Consider the following 16,367-nt stretch of genomic DNA (forward strand, 5'->3'; position numbering starts at 1 on the left):
AGAATGTCCAAAGCAAGTTTCATTTACAAAGACATCATTAATACATGGTGAAGAAATGGCGAATTGTAGGGAGCTGATGCCTAGACATTATGGTAATGTCTAGAAAACATCGTTAGAACTTGGTGAGAATGCCATGACTAATTTTATACAGAGCTGTCATGGTTTAGATAGGACTTGGTAGTGAAATGTTAGAGATGATTTCTTTCCTAGATGATATTTTCTGTGGATTCAATATATTTTTTTGGTCAGTTTTGGTTCAATTTTCTCTTAAATTGCATTCTTAACATAACCTAAACTGTAGATATGCTAGGATTAACTTATCATCATCCTTTGTAGAACAGCTAAGGTTACCATTCCCAATGGGGAGAATTTCTAAAAGTAGGCTAGATGGCAGTGCTTCCTACTCAAACCAATTTAATATTCCCAAGCCTTTTAAGAAAAAAAATTTAGATCATTCTCTGCCTTCCCACCACTAAACTTATTATGTGACTTAAAGCAGCTCTGAAATCATAATTTCATTTTACGAGCTTTAGCCTTATCTCAGACCTCCATCTTAACTACGGTGACAAAAGAAATACACAGTAACATTGGTCAGCGGGTTAATGTAGGGGAAAACAAACACCTAGCACACCAAGACTGGCTGTGCTCTCCACCAAATGCTTTCCTCTCCCACTGAACACCCCAATGGGCAAGGCTCAGGCTCACAGATCTGTCTGACTCGCAGGAACAAAACTGAACCAGTAATCTTGACTATGGACTGCATCTGCGCTGCTGTATCTTTGAGCATAACAATGTTTTTCAACATGAATAATGTACATTATAGTTTAAATTCAGCTGCACATTAAGTGCTTAAATGCTGACAATGATCATTAGTTGACAATGGAGGCAGGAATAAAAGAAGAGACTTATCATTTAAGTCTTCCAGGAAATAAAAGCATGCTTGCTTGCTTTAATATAAGTATTTGAAGATAAGTAAGAGTTAAATAGTCTTAGAATCTCAGGGTCAATATTCATTGGGCAAACACATTTATTGAATACGTAGTAATTTCCCTTTATTTCATTAACATGTGTTTGTCTCACCAGCAAGGATTTAAGGTAGCTGAACCTATTATATTTGAAGCTTTTTGCTAAGTACTGGAAACAAAAAATAAGATACATTCCTTGCTTTCATGGATCACATTTCTTGGGAATGTGAATTTCTAGGGAAATAAACTCCTGCCCTCACCCACTCACTGGATTTATATAGAAACTACTCTCATTTCAAAAAAAAAACCCACATTACATAGAAAAATGTTCTCAAGGGTTATGAGCCCTGCCAATAATGCAGGAAGGTAGAGAAGGTGGATAGAACCAAAAAGAAAAAAACAAACAAACAAAAAACACTGTCCAGATAATATAAGTGAAATGCAAAATGTTTACAAGAGTGGGAAAGGGGGTTTAATGGCCCCCACAAAATACCTGGTATTCTCTTGTTTGACATACCGTGATGAGTACTTTTCTTATCCTTGCTCCACAAAGTCACAAAGCAAGCCACTAGGTTCAGAAGAAAGCACAACTCTTCATATGTGGCTTCTAATTAATGTTCTAATAGAAATACTATGCGTTGGTAAAATGAATTCACTTTTAATATTTCACATTATTGATAAGATAAGCAAGGGTTATTTGTGACCACACACACAAAATCCAGGTCCAGGTGACAGACTTAGAATCTGCACATGAAAAAGGTAATTTGCCCAACTGTGTTTGGTAGGTAGGCTATTAGTAAAACACTAGGTCTGAAAATATATAGTTTTACATTCTGCAACCCCTAAATGCTACTCATAATCAGTTTCTCAGAGGCAGTAGAAGGAAAACAAATTTGATGCAATCAAGGTGGTAAGTTTTTCAAGATTAATAATAATTTGCTTGCTGAATGTATAGTCAGCACAAAAGGGGTATTCCAAACCCTTGGGGTTTTTTGTTTGTTTTTTAAAACAGGTCCAGGTGAAAGCATGAAGACAATGAGAGTTAACCAAGGCCAGGTGCAGGGGTGGGAGATGGGTAGGGGGCCAGCGGGGGCCAGGCTGGGGCCCAGCAGAGCGGGTGTGTAGGAGGGTCTCCAAGAAGCAGTACACATGATGCTAGCAGGTGAGGCAGAGATCTTGAGAGGGTGTCCAGATGCTAACCTTCAGTAAGAAAGGTACCAGAATGACCTTCACCTTGTCAACTCATCAACTCATCTCGATGTTTCAATGAGGAGTCTCATATGCCTTTAGTACAGCAGGGGAAGGGCTATGCCTTGGAGTCCTCACTTGACAAAGATCTTTGGGGGACCTCACTGTATTTCAAAGAGCATGAAAAACCACTTATCAAAGAAAAAAACAACTACAGTTAGAGAGTACTAGTACTACTGAGACTAAACCTATATGTTGAAGGGATCTTGGCAGTCATCAGCCCAAATCCATTGTAAGAGTCCTTTTTACAGCATCTGGAATAGGTGGTTATTTTAACCTTTGTTTGGGCATTGTCAGCAACAGGAAATTTTACCTCTTGAGTTCATCCCTCTTTAAAATAACTCTTATTAGAAAACTTTTTCTTATATTGAGGCAAACATCTGTCATGTATAAAAGTCCCCTTTGTTCCTATGTTTGCCCTTTGAAGCTATACAGAATAAGTCTAGTTCCTCTCCCTTTTTATAGCTCAACAGAAAGTTCAATGCAGCTATCATATCATTCTCTCCTTTTCTGCACTCCTTTCTAGCTATACCTTCTGTGCGGGATCTATTCCCCTGTTCCTTATTTAATTAGACCCTTTGCAACTCTGGCCACCTGCTTCTGGACACAGTCAATTTATTAATGTCTCTCTTCAAACGTGGTACCCAGAATTGAACCCAACCCTCCATCCAGATGTGGACTTACCAATGCAACATGTAGGGCTCCCCGGACTTCTAATACCACAGGTTGAATGTATTACCTTTGTGAATAGCCACGATATACTCCTGATTCAAAATTGAACTTCTATGTCCCTAAGAAAATATTTCTACATGAACTGCTGTGAAACTAGGACTTTCCACCACCCTTCCCACACACACACACACACACACACACACACACACACACACACACACACACACATAAACACACACATCCACAAATACACACATACATATACCACTCTATACTTAGAGGGTTGCATTAAAAAAAAAAACATTCAGAACATTGTTTCTCATTAATGCCTATTCAATTTCATCCTTTTAGTTTCAGTCTTAGGCTTAGGCATTTCAAAAAACTGTAATGATTTCTATATCCTAGTGTTAGTACATAGTTAGAATTCAGTGAATATTCATCGAATACCCTAATCCTGAATATGCCAGTCAATAGACTTGATATTTCTGTGTCATCTACAAATCTACTAAGTGTGCTTTCTGTCCCCCTATTCTATTTTTCATGGAGAAATGGAAAGCCAGATAGAAGCTGCCTCTAAATTACTGAGCAGGTGTCCCCTTTGGGATGGCTGATGTAGTTCCTCGTCTGGTAAGAAAACACCAAAGTACAAATAAGCAGTAGAGGTCTAGAACGTAAGCAGGGAGGGAAGAAGGAAAAGAAGACTGCGTGTCCCAGACTCTTGGAATCAGGAGTTAACATTCCCAACGTCAGAAAAACATGCTTTCCCACATCTCTACTCTAGAGTCTTCTGCCTTATAGCTCGATTACAATACTGTGATTATTAAACTCTGAATTTTGGGGGAAAGCTCATATAAGCTTAGCTTTGAAACAGCTTTAAATCATCTTTTCAGCATACACTTCCTATAAAGTTTGAGTTAAAGAGACACGCACTGTCAATCGGCTATGAGGTATAAGAATAGCTCTCAAATGCCCCTGACAGATGCCTGAGGCATTCCATATATATATATATATATATATATATATACACATTATGGATTTGTGTCTATATATATATATATATATATATATATATCCATTTGTTTTAGGAATCAGAAATGGCCTATATTTTTCAGTGTGAATTCGGGAATTCACTGAGATTGAAGCTCTCTCCTAAATTGAGTATAATCTTACCACTAATGTCTCTTTTCCCCAAAATGAAGAAAAATAAGATCACTTTTGCTTTCCCTTCAATAGCCACCCTTTGCAGTATATGGGGCTCATCATAGAATTAAAAAGTATCCTATCGTGCCTTTTTTCTATTGTCTATTGTGACTCAGAGTGGTGAACCCTGTGACTGAAACCTCAGAGAGTAAGAAAAAGTGTTTCAATCAAAACAGTCTAGAACCAAGAGGAAAATGCCTCAACAACTTCTCCTGCATAGTGTTAATATTTAAAGAATGGCAACACCTATGAAAGGACTAGTAGACCCAGAGAAGAAATTTGTTTTGTACCTTTTCTGAACCTTTTCTAAAGGGATTGACAGAGATGGATTCTTCATTAATTAACTTCTCAAGACCGTGTTTTCCAGAAACTCATGTAAGTGACAGAAGAACATCAGAAGGGAACCATGCCGACACCAATGTGGGAGGCTCTTTTCCTGACTCTCAGAATCACAACAAACCACACCCAAGTGCTGTGAGCTAAGCAGAGAGGGGAGAAGGAAGCTTAATTAACAAGCTCCAAAAGTCAGGTGAGCCAGGTGCTTCAGGCATGATCAGAGCCTCTCCAAGGCGACCACCTCAGGGTTTCCTGTTGCGGTATAGATGACCACAAACAGGAAGGCCCAATACACTCTGCCCAATGTGGAGTAGTCATGGCAGGTACTGACGTGAACTTCAGCTCCTCAGGAAGACATCCTATCGGAACTCGGATCAGGGCCCCTGCGGTGGGGCCTCATCACTGGACCCCACACTCCTTGGGATTCTCCATTTCATCTCCTTCAAAGTCTGGCTTCAAACTCTTTTTCTGCTCAATCTCCACCTGCCAAGGTAAAAGTTGGAGAGAAATATCAGAAAGAAGAGAAAAGCATCTCAAGAAATCAATAAACCAAGAGAATAGCTCAGTAGGTGTAGGTTCTTTGTCAATGTTTGGGCTTTAGCCACCCTGGAGCCACTGGCCCTACATAGAGTATGATTTTTCTTTGCTCATTCTCTTTGCTTGGTCTCGAATTCCTTCTCCCTCACAGCTCTCCTGGAAAGTTCTTATTATTTGCCTTGCACAGCAGCTCAAAAGTTACCTCTTCTATGAAGCTACTCTTGACTCGTTAGGTTGAATTAGATGCCCCTCCCTCCCATCCATATTCCCACTGTACCTGGCACACTATACCACAGGCTCCACAGGACAGGGGCCAGCCCTATTCACTACGGTAGCCCAATAATGTAGGCATACAGCAGGCAATCACAAGGTTTATCAAATGAATGAATTCCTTTGCCATTGGTTGTTGACACTCTCCATTCCATTCGCTCTTTAAAAAGTCCCCAAACTGAAAAGTATTACCGTGGTTACAGTTCTACCTATATCTTCTGCAGAATACTGTAGCTGTAATTATAAAAGGATTAATCAATTTATCTTGCCTTGAAAGTGACACACTTCAACTGAAGCCTTTGATATGTCAGGCAGGGAACCCTTCTAGATAGGGAGTGTCATAATTAAAGCTGCTCCCCACAACACCCCTTTGGATGTTTATGACAAGGGAGTCAAAACAGAAGAGTCGATCGGGGTCATATCTGAGGAAAGTGTTATTATTTTTTTGGCCACAAGATGGAGGATTTGTTCTTTTTGGTAGATCACACACCTAAGGAAGCAATTAAAGGACAATAAATCACCATATAAATCTAAGGCTAGTATTATGAATAGAAAATTATTAAACTACTTCGCAAAATCCTTCTTCAATAACCTCCATTTTCCATCTTTGGCATTTCATCTCCTTTTGAATTTCTAACTCCTCAGGATATAATCACTATTCATGTCAGAACACTCCAATCTGGTTTCCTCCTTGCACAGCCCTGATCCCATTATTATTATGAAAGCTGGTTTGGCTTTTGAGTTTTGTCCAGTTACAGCCCAGGGACCAGGTCATCGGTGTCCTAACTGTACTCAGGTCCACTCCATCAGCTCCTGCAGCACGTTCCTGACACTCCCCTCCACTTCCAAGTTCATTACTCTGCAACATAGATTATATTATGAATGAGTAGTAATAATCCTTTCACCCCATTACTCTTTTTTTTTGTTGCTGTTCATGATGATTGAAACACATTATATTCTCCTCTTTCATCAGCTTTCTTTTGTTTCCCTGCAACCTTTCTCTTGCCCATTAGAGAGAGTATTCATTTAAATCAGAGCAGACTCATCCAAGGCTATGTACAATGGTGAACCTCCTCCAAGGTGGTAAGAGAACACCGTGCACCCAGGGCAGGCACTGCTAAACGGAATGAGAAGGGAGAGGGTACAGGGGTGAACCAATGGATTTGGAAAAGTTAGCCAGGCCTCCACAGGCTACCTTGTAGCTGTAGTGTGCAGAATAATTGACCCACTTCCTGACGTCAGTCTTGTCTTCCACGGAGATGGATCTTACAGCAGCTTTGGAGGCAGAAGTTGTGGGCATGCTGAACTCAACGTTCACGTGACTGGTAAATCTGGAAGGCACTTCCCGGTCAGAGCCAAGTTCAAGGTGGCAGAAGAAACAGTGTGGGTGACCAGAAGCTATGAAACAAAGATGAAGAATCTAGAGATCAGGTTCTTTGGGGGAGGAAGTGGAAGATGAGCCACCTCAATAACAAACAAGGCTCGGAAGTCTTTCAGGGGGTCCAGCACTGAGCAGAGGACTTGCCTTAGCAGAAATCACACCATACATGCCTGAGACCCTTTGATGTAACACTATCTGATTATAGTGGCCTGGTATTCTAGCAATCAAACCCATGGCCTGAGAAACAGGCTATTCTGTCAGCTCCAGTCTGAGTGATATGGGAACACAGCATAAATACTGAGAAATAGGGGCTATAGATTGACAGAAAGGAACAAAAGAGACCAACACTTAGCACCTACTGAAACCTAAGTGACAGCCACCTGGAGCAAAATCATCGATTTCCTTTGAAAAAGGAATTGAATTTTCTTAATAGCATTTCATATTTTAAAAAACGTGTTTGGCATGTTGCTATGGGTGATGGCATGTGTCAATGACAAGGCCCTTCTAAACAGCACAGTTTTATTCGGGAAGCATAGGGTATACTGGAGAGCACACAGACGAACAGTCAGGATACCTGGGCCTGCCTCTCAGCTCTCCTGCTAAGTGGCAGAGATCCCACACCCAAGTCCTTTACGCTCTCCAGGCCTCAATCCCTCATCTGTAAAGTGGGGGAGCTGGAGGGTGCTAGAAAAGGGTGGCCTGGACAATGCCAAGCATGGCCCCTTCTTGTTCTTTAATTTATAAATCTACAGCTCTTTCTACTGTACTTGAATGGCAAACTTCAGGTTTGATTTTCATTTGAGAGTTCTGAGATCTTTGAGGAAAAAGAGCTAGAGCTTATTTCTGGGACGATCACTGTTGAAGCACTGTGGTCGTCCTTCATCTGAGGTAGGAGCCATCTGTTGAGCACACTGCACCAGCTACTGTGCTAAATGCTTCATACAGATTTTCTCACTGCCTCTTCATAACAATCTCTTGAGGTCATAGCATTACATTATACTCGAAAGGGGCAGAGCTAAGAACTGAACCCAGCAGTCTGACTCTAAATTGTTTTAACCACTTTGTCTGAGTTCCCAGGCCTTAAGACCAGGTTTGCAGAGTGACAAGGTCTGTAGAGAAAGTCAGCTGTAAGAACCCCCATATGGCAACTCGCTATGGAGAAACAATATTACATGGCTTTGATTTCATTATGTAACCGAAGCAGCCTTTAGTTATCTGAGTTTTCCCAAATAAACAATTCCAATTTCCTTTATTGGTCTGGGCAGGACTTTTTAATCTCAGAGAATGAGGCCATACACACCCTCTCTCCAAGGAAAACATTACAGAATGAAGTATTTGTTTTGCTCTGTTTCACAAATGTGAGGTATTTCAATGGTTCCAAAGCGTAATAGTTTGGGAAATTAATTGAAAATTTTGCACTGGTTTTAGAAAAGGAATTTAAATAAGATACATATAATATTAATAGTAAAAATTACATTATTTGAAAATGAATCCATTCAATTTTCTAAAAATCGTGTACCACAGATATAATTATCTAGCTATTATATATTGAGCATTTATTACTGGCCAGAGACTTCTAAACACTTAAGAGCATTGTCTAATTTCATTCTTAATGAGCTGAGTATTAATAACCCTATTTTATAGATGAGGAAAATGAGATTTCTGAGAGGTTTAAGGAAATTGCCTGAGGTCACACAGCCATTAAATTGTAGTGCTGGGAATAAAACTCAGATCTGACTGATACCAAATTATGTCCTAAACTCCTCTCAATGTACTGCTATAGATTTGGGTCACTACAAAGTATATAGAGGAGTTTCTTAATTTAATTTGATAGGAACGTGAACAACAGTTTTATCTAATTACCCTTATTTACATGTTGATGGAATAGTGAAAAAGCAACATTCTTTCTTGATTCCCAGCATTAACTAATGGATGTGTAGGGCTGGTGGACAGATAGAGAAGTACAATTTTGAAAGTTAGGAGTTTAATCTATGGTAATGAGCTAATGTACCCACGCATTACATCATCTTCCTTGATGAAGTTGAGAAAACTTAACATTAAACTTCAGATTTCTATTTTCCATAAAAGAAAGCTAACTATGCAGGACAGAATGTTTTGTTTCGGGGCGGATGACCTGGGAAAGCAGCAGGACTGGTGTTTTGTTCTGGTGCCTTCTAGGATTAAGAAAAACTCGAGGGCCAGTCGAGTAGCACGTTGGTTAAGAGCTGGCTTGGGACGCCAGAGGACCCCGGTTCGGATCCCACATATGAGGGCCAGTGACACTGCCCTCTACAGCTAAGATGCTGAACAACAGCTCGACCTGGAGCTGGGTTGCCGTGAGTCGCCGGCAACGGCGTAGGCTGCAACCCCTGCTGCAGTGGGTTGCCATGGGCTACCGTGTGTAGCCAGCAGCCAGCATGAGCAGCCAGCAGCTGCTGTGAGCGGCTGTCCAGAAGCCGGTCACTGATCTGCCTTGCCCGGGAAGAGCGCAATGATGGTGCCAACTTGGGCCAGTGAAGCAACGTCCTCCACAACTAGACTGAAGAACAAAACGACAGCAACTTGTCTGTTCCCCTCCCCCAATTCTCCAGCGCTGTTCCCATTCCCCAATTCCCCAATTTAAAAAATCTTTAAAAAAAAAAAAAAAAAAAGAAAAAAACTCTTGAGACCAGGATGGGTGGGGCCCTGGTGGAGCACAGAGAGATGGGGACCAGACATGCACACGGCTGGACTGGGCCCTGCTGGTGGGAGCCTTGCTGGAACCCGATGGCGGCTCGTTAGTGTTTTGGTGGCTGGGAGTAGGACAAAACAGCTGGGGCTGCAGGCTTGAAATGCCAGCCAAGCCAGTGGTGCAAACCTGCTGGCCCATCCTGCCTGTGGTGTGACCGCCCTGCCTGCTGGGGGCTGGGGATGCAGGGCCATCGCAGGTGGGAATAGGCGTGCAGAGTTCTGGGCCTCCTTCACAATGCAGGTGTGAGGATTATGAGAAATAATCTGTAAAAGGCACCTTCAGAAGGCTGTCTGATGATCACGACAGAAGAGCTCAGGAAAGAGATAACTACTCACAGATCATCATCAATTCTCTGGTTTCATGGATGGAGCACTGGGTGGGGGGAGCAGGGGCTGGGCACCGTGAGTACCACCAACAATGGTAAACCTCTGTTCTCATAGTTCATGTTTGTGTGTATTTGGTGTCCTCTACTAAGAGGCAGCTGTGGTATTGCAAAAACGATGTGGCTGTGTAACTTCAGATGAGTCGTGTCACTTCCTGGTCCTTAATTTTCTCATGTGTATAATAGAATGAAGAGGTTAGAGTAAGTTATCCCCAAACGCCCCTTCTAGCTTCAAAAATCCAATAGTTCTACAATAAGTTATCTGAATCCATGCTTAGTATACTCAGGAGCTAAAAATTCCAATAAATGTAAACCTGAGGCTATATCTTTTCCCATGTCAAGTGTTGAGCAGGTCAAATAGTAATTTTCTCCCTGTCACCTCCGTTCTCTTCCCAAGGGCTCTGTGCCAAAGGAGAATTCAGGGTTTTTCCTTTCCTCTGTCAGATGGGCCTTGTGGATAAGGTAGGAATCACGGTGCTATCACCAGGAGAATACAAGGCTATTTCAGGGGAAATGAATTAGCAAGCACAGATAGGAAGACTTTGTTTTAAAAATTCTGTCATTTTAGAAATAGAGAGTGGCAAATCCAGCCTGAGACACAGAGGTCCAATTGTCTCTCCAGTTTGCACCGCTACACCCAGTGTCTGACACAGTGCCTGGTGCGTGTCCACTGTCTGGAACGCCTGCAGGGCTGACCAGATCATGCTGCCTCTTGCCATCACATCATGTTACACTTAGAGTATGATAACACAGCCTCTCCACACTCAGAACAGGAAATGAAGGCTCTGAACATGCTACTAGGATTCAATATTAAGAATGGAAAGAAGAATATCTGCATAACAGAAAGAAATTTCAATCGAGAGTTTTGCCAAACCTTATTCTTTTTGCTCAGCTAGGATATCCACTTTTGTTAACAGATGAGCCAAGTTTATTCTAAACAAGAAGAGAAGTGGTTTAAAAGATCACACAATCACGAGCTTATTGCCTGCCATTGGGCTCACCCAGACTCACTATAATAAATAAGGCTACTAAAGGTGGTTTGATTACTCCCTAGTTTAGGCATTTCACTAAGTCTCACTGGACCTATGAGGAAAGTCATTGCCTTCTGGGCTCACTCAAGCACAAAAGCACCCCTGAGAGCTGGGAGCAGGCCAGCTAGGGCTGGTTAAGCTTTCTCTCTTAGTTTAAATCAAACATTCCTTCCTTTACTTTTTGTCTGATGGAATTTCAGATGTTTTGGAACTTCATATCCTGGCTAGGACTTCAGTATGATCAGAGGCCATTTCTCCTCTTCCCCATCCCCAAATTCCAACTCTGAGTTCAAGACGTTGTGATTGACAGGCCTGGGTGGATGGAATTATAAAACTGCTCCTCACCTGTTCTATATATATGATTCGCCATGAGCTGGCCATTTTACCTACACCCAGGGCATAGTTTAAAAGATGTCTCTTCAGAACTCAGAAGCCTTCTAGGATCTGAAAATGGATAGCTTCTAGCACCACAGATCACACTTTAGTAGGTCAGAACGGAATACAAATTCATAAGCTATCCTGGAAAGCCACTTAGCAGCTCAGCTGAGGAGAATGACACATAATTTTATGGAAGAAACGTGATAGTTAAGGGGGTGAAAAGGTGGCATGAACTGGGTCATCCATGTTTATTACTTACTTCGCTCAAACGTTTTTGCTTTTCCGGTCCCACACCCCCTCAATCACCATTCCCATCACACAAGAAAACTCAGCACTTCAGAGGGGAATCATAATTGCATGTGGAACTCTGATCCCAGCTCACTGGCAACCGTGTGGTGGTTGTCACTGGCGAGACATCTGTACCTACCTGAGTTTTTATCAGGCAGTCGGTTTATCCTCCATACAATGGAGTTGAAGGCATGTTCATACTTGGCAGTTCCCAGAGTTACTCTCATGACCGGCTCAGAGCCAGACACACTAGTTGAGCCAAAACTGGCCCCCCGGTTCACTTTGGCTTTCAAAGACTTTTCCCCCAGGACACTTTCCCTGCGGAAGTTTTTCACCCACTCACTGGGCACAGGGTAGCGAACCATCACATTCTCACAGGGCACCTGAGTGAGGGGGTCACAGTTAGAGGAGAAGCCAGTGGACATCCTGAGCCAGCTCTGCACCTCCACCTCTGCCCCATTGATGCTGGCTGCCGTCCTGAGTGTGAACGGCAAGGTCTTCTCGGCAAACACTGTCCTAAATCGCATTAGCTCAAAGCGGCATGCATCCAGAGGGTTGAACAGAATAACCCGGGAGCTGTTGAATACATCCTCATCCACACAGCCATGAAAACGGCACTCATGGAGCTTGATCCACTTGGTGGTGGTGGTCGGCATGATGTCTTGCCGGGAAACGATTTCGTTCCCCTTGATGAGGATGTCATTGAGGCCCAAGCGGCACTCTGCAAGCCCAGAGAGGAAACTCAGGATGTGGATCCGTGTCAAGACGTGGTGCTGGAGAACCTGGTTGTCTCCTCTGCTCACAACGCCAGAGAACTCATCTCTGACATCCACTGTAATCTCCTCCTCAAGGTAGTTCAAGCCAACCGTGCTCAGGTCCATCGACAACACCGGCAGATCCATGAGCCGGTCCTGAACTGCACGAATGAAGCTCCGGAAGTCGTCGTAATCGGTGGTGCCCAGCTTAATCACTTGCTCCCTCTCTGCTGTGTGGGCAACCGCGGGTTTGGGCTGGTATTTCTTCTTCTCCTTGTAGGTGACACGGTCTATTCGCAAGCTGTGGATCCTGCCGTTCTCATCATAGTTTTGGAGTCGGGGTTCAGAAATCTCGTGGCAGATCTCCAGCTTAAACTCACGGAACGGCTTCTCTAGGCCCTGTTCGTAATACAGCTGCAGGTAACCACCGTCCGTCAGTTTGATGTAGATGGGTCCCCAGTGCCTGGAGGACATGATGTTTTTCTTCTCAGGGATCCTCAGCATCATTGGCCACCCATCTCTGCGCTGGGACGGTGCTGAACCGGGCGGGTGGTCATCCAGCTCAATCCAGGCGACCGGGTCATCATCAGTTAGTGTCGCATTACCTAAGTGATCGGGGTCATCAATGTGGAGTTGTTTGAGTTTTTCAACAGCATCAGAGTGTGACTGGTTTCTGCTTGAGTCATCAAAACTGATGGCGTCCTGGTAGATGACGATGAGAGAGTCTCTTTGGCTTTTGCCTGTGGTACTGGAAACGGAGTTGTTTTGGGAGCGCCTCTCCTGCTCCTCGAAGAAAGCGCTGAAAGGGTTGATAGGGGAGGGTTGTACATCCTGTAGGGTCTCATTCAGGAAGGGATTGGTTGCCCTCCACGGTGGAGCTTCAGTTATGGAAGGCGGATGGTTTACGGAGGGAACGTCCAGCTTCTGAACTTTGGAGAAGTTCACTAAAGTGCTCTTGGGACGTTCCCTCTTCTTAAATGACCCAGTTGAGTTATAAGGTATATCTGGGATCGCAGGTGCAATAGGTGGTGTGTTTGACTTCACGGGAGAGGTGATGGGTGGCAGAGGGCAGCTGACTTCATTGTCATCAAAAGTGACCCAGCTAGGGAAACGGGCAGAGGTCACTGGAGTGGCAGGGTGTCCGTTCATGGCTGGACTGCTGGCCTGCCAGCTGATGGCCTCCATTTCTACCTCTTCATCTTCCTGGAGTGAGGAAGAATTGTCTAAAAGGAAAAGAAAAACATATGAGGGCTGCTATTCAGGGCCTCTAGAGGTATGGGGAACTGAGGTAAGGGAATGAGGGATGACTAGGATTTGATCTGAAATCCAGGAAATTCCAAAGCAGCTCATTACCTGTCTCATGTGCTTAGTTTGGGCACAGATCTCATTATTCTGTAATAAGCACACTAGAGGGGCCATATATAAACTACAGTAAGAATACAAACGAGTCTATTGCTATACCAGCATTGGTAAGACTAAGGTCCCTTGCAATTTAACTCTTATACATTCTCCCTTTACTTTATAGATGTTAGTGGAATAGATGTTTTCTTTGCTCTAAAGAATGTATTAAGTTTTAAACATTGAAAACCACTTCATACATAAAATGATACAAAGCTGATCTCATTGAATAAAACAAGTTATCTGCTCCAAGTAATAATATGTTTGCAAATAATGTAGCTGGAGAGATTTTTGCCAAAATATGACCAATAAATATTAAAGACAACATGTTAACATCTTTCATATAAAATAAGTTCATACAAGTGAATTAAGAAAAATTCAGGGTCGGCAGTGTGGCTCGTTGGTTAAGAGTTGGCTTGGGAGCGTGAGCTCTGAGCAGCAGGACCGCTGGTTTGGATCCCACATGGGCCAGTGACGCTGCACCCTCTACAGCTACGATGGTGAACAACAGCTCAACCTGGAGCTGGGCTGCCATGAGTTGCCAGTGACGGCGTAGGCTACAGTGGGTCTGCAGTGGGCTGCCGTAAGCTACTGTGCATGGTCGGTAGCCAGCGTGAGCTGCTGTGAGCAGCCGTTCTATGGCCGGCAACCAATCTGCCTCAGCCAGGAAGAGCGCAATGATCCCAATACCGACATGGGCCAGTGAAGCGACGTTCTCCACAACGAGACTGAAGAACCGAAGGACAGTAACTTGTCTGTTCCCCTCCCTGATTCCCCAATACTATTTCCTCCCCCAATTCCCATCCCCCCCCCAAAAAAAAACTCCAATAGAAACACAGGCCAAGGACATATACAGACAACTTAGGGAAAAGAAACTCAAAATGTCTAATAAGCATGTGAAAATGTCCAATCTCACTAGTAAATAGAAAAATGCAAATTAAAGAATCAGTGAAGATTTAAAGTTTTTAGATTTCCATGATGATAAGGGTGCTATGATATGAACAGTAAATAGACTTTTAATGGGACTGTAAGTTGCTACAAAGTCTCTGAAAGTGGTTTGGCAAGTATTAATGATCTTACAAATGTTCATAAACAATGACTTAAGAAAATAAATCCAACTTGTGAACCAAGATTTGGGTGAATGTTAAGAAATTGAGGTATACAATGGAATAATACCCAGCCATTAAAACGTTGACAAGTATTCAGTAACATGAGAAAATGTTCATGATATAATCTCTTCTATTTTCTCTAAGATACTTTTCTATCTTGGGGTTTATTTACTTTAAGGGAAAATAAAAGTTATTACAAATAATACTCCACCCTAGCAGGGCATTCAAGGAAGGAGATACAGGACTTGAGTTTTCATGTGGGAAAGACTGAAACCTTCTCAGTAGCACAAAGACCCTGTGTATCGGCTGGGGTTGTGGAAAGGGAGTGGGAAATGAGGCCATTAGCAAAGAGGAGTGGATTCTGATAAAGGAAGAGCACAGAAAACAAATCTGTGTCTGGCATATAGTAGATACTAAGTTAAGGTTTGTTGATTGACTGTGTAAGAACAGAAACTTTGCTTTGGGGCAGTTCTTCCACTCTCTCTGTCTCTGGAGGAATGTGTATGGGGATCTCTGACACCATTTCACCCACTGTTTCTACTGCCAGGATTTGGAGTCAAACAGAAATGGATACTCAAATGGTTGAGTTTTCTGACTGCCTCAGCCAACTTTCATGAATGTTACATCCAACTACACCAAATCAGCAGTGCAACACATAATTGCAAATATACTTTCACGTGGATGGGACAGCAGGCTTGTCATTCATCTTTCCAAGTATATTTATTCAAACAAATAGCAATTCTCTCTACTAAAAACATCAGTTTTGAAAATGTAGGCTAAATACATGAGCATGCATACATACACAACCACACCAACCCCAGAAATACAATGAAAAAAAGTATTTTCTTTATGTACAGCACCACGACAGGATTTTAAAGCATTTTAAAATTAAAGATGACATTATCCTTCATTTTAATCATTAACCCACTTTTGTAGATGCCTAAGTGGCTTATTTTCTGGAAAATAAAGGGAAAAGTGTCAGAGACAACCCAAGTTTGTAGGATTTATATTTTATTTATCACTACCACTATATTATTATTGTTGTTATTTTGATGCTGATGATTATGATGTTGTTGATGATGATGAAGGCTAAAGGGAACAATGTGGTGCTGAGTAAAATACTGGGGGTGCCAAAAAAATGTATACAAGTGGACACTTCGGTTAACGTTGCTCAAACAGTAGTTCGCCGTCATCAGAAGTGTCTGGACACTGATAGTACCCACTTTGAGCACCCCGTGTCATTGCATAAGTCAAACATGACTTGTATTCATCTTTTGTTATCACTATATATTGTGTATTACGATTTTAATAGTTTTCTGTTCTTAAAATGTGTATACATTTTTTTGGCACCCACTGTATAATCACTTCCTTGGAACAGTAACTGGTCTGCCTTAGAGAACTGGAAAAGGGGTGTGTCTTACCATGCGTCCATTTCTGATGAAGCATCTCTGTAGAGGTTTTGTAATGTAGTCTTCCCACCCCGTCTGGTATTGAACCTCCCTTCTCAGGGACATCCTCTTTGCCTTGGGGCTCATCACCACTCCCTGGTTTAAAACAAGCCTAAGTCCTCTTCCTTTGGAGGCGGCTTTCAGCCAAAACTGTCAAAGGATTCCCTTCCGTGGGGAATCTTTCCCCAAAATAGCATTTCTCATCTTCCTCTTGCAAGCCAAAACAGAAGGGGCAAAA

At 42.6% G+C, this 16,367-nt stretch overlaps 1 protein-coding gene across 7 annotated transcripts in view; it reads right to left on the minus strand.

Moving 5' to 3' along the window:
- Nucleotides 1-3,113: 3,113 nt before the first annotated feature.
- The window catches only part of STON2 (stonin 2), a 118,304-nt gene continuing 105,050 nt past the window's right edge, over nt 3,114-16,367 (minus strand). For 3 of the 7 annotated variants that reach the window (XM_019646258.1, XM_019646256.1, XM_019646257.1), the window contains 3 exons: nt 11,559-13,397; nt 6,424-6,626; nt 3,114-4,904 (listed from right to left, as the gene is read on the minus strand). In XM_019646258.1, the coding sequence (XP_019501803.1) occupies nt 4,821-4,904; nt 6,424-6,626; nt 11,559-13,397 (2,126 nt within the window). In that variant the 3' untranslated portion in view covers nt 3,114-4,820. The remainder of the gene's footprint in view (nt 4,905-6,423; nt 6,627-11,558; nt 13,398-16,367) is intronic. The other 4 variants (XM_019646260.1, XM_019646262.1, XM_019646261.1 and 1 more) reach the window with 2 other exon arrangements.

The sequence above is a fragment of the Hipposideros armiger genome, unplaced genomic scaffold (assembly GCF_001890085.2).
Source record: "Hipposideros armiger isolate ML-2016 unplaced genomic scaffold, ASM189008v1 scaffold_99, whole genome shotgun sequence".
NCBI classification, from domain to species: domain Eukaryota; kingdom Metazoa; phylum Chordata; class Mammalia; order Chiroptera; family Hipposideridae; genus Hipposideros; species Hipposideros armiger.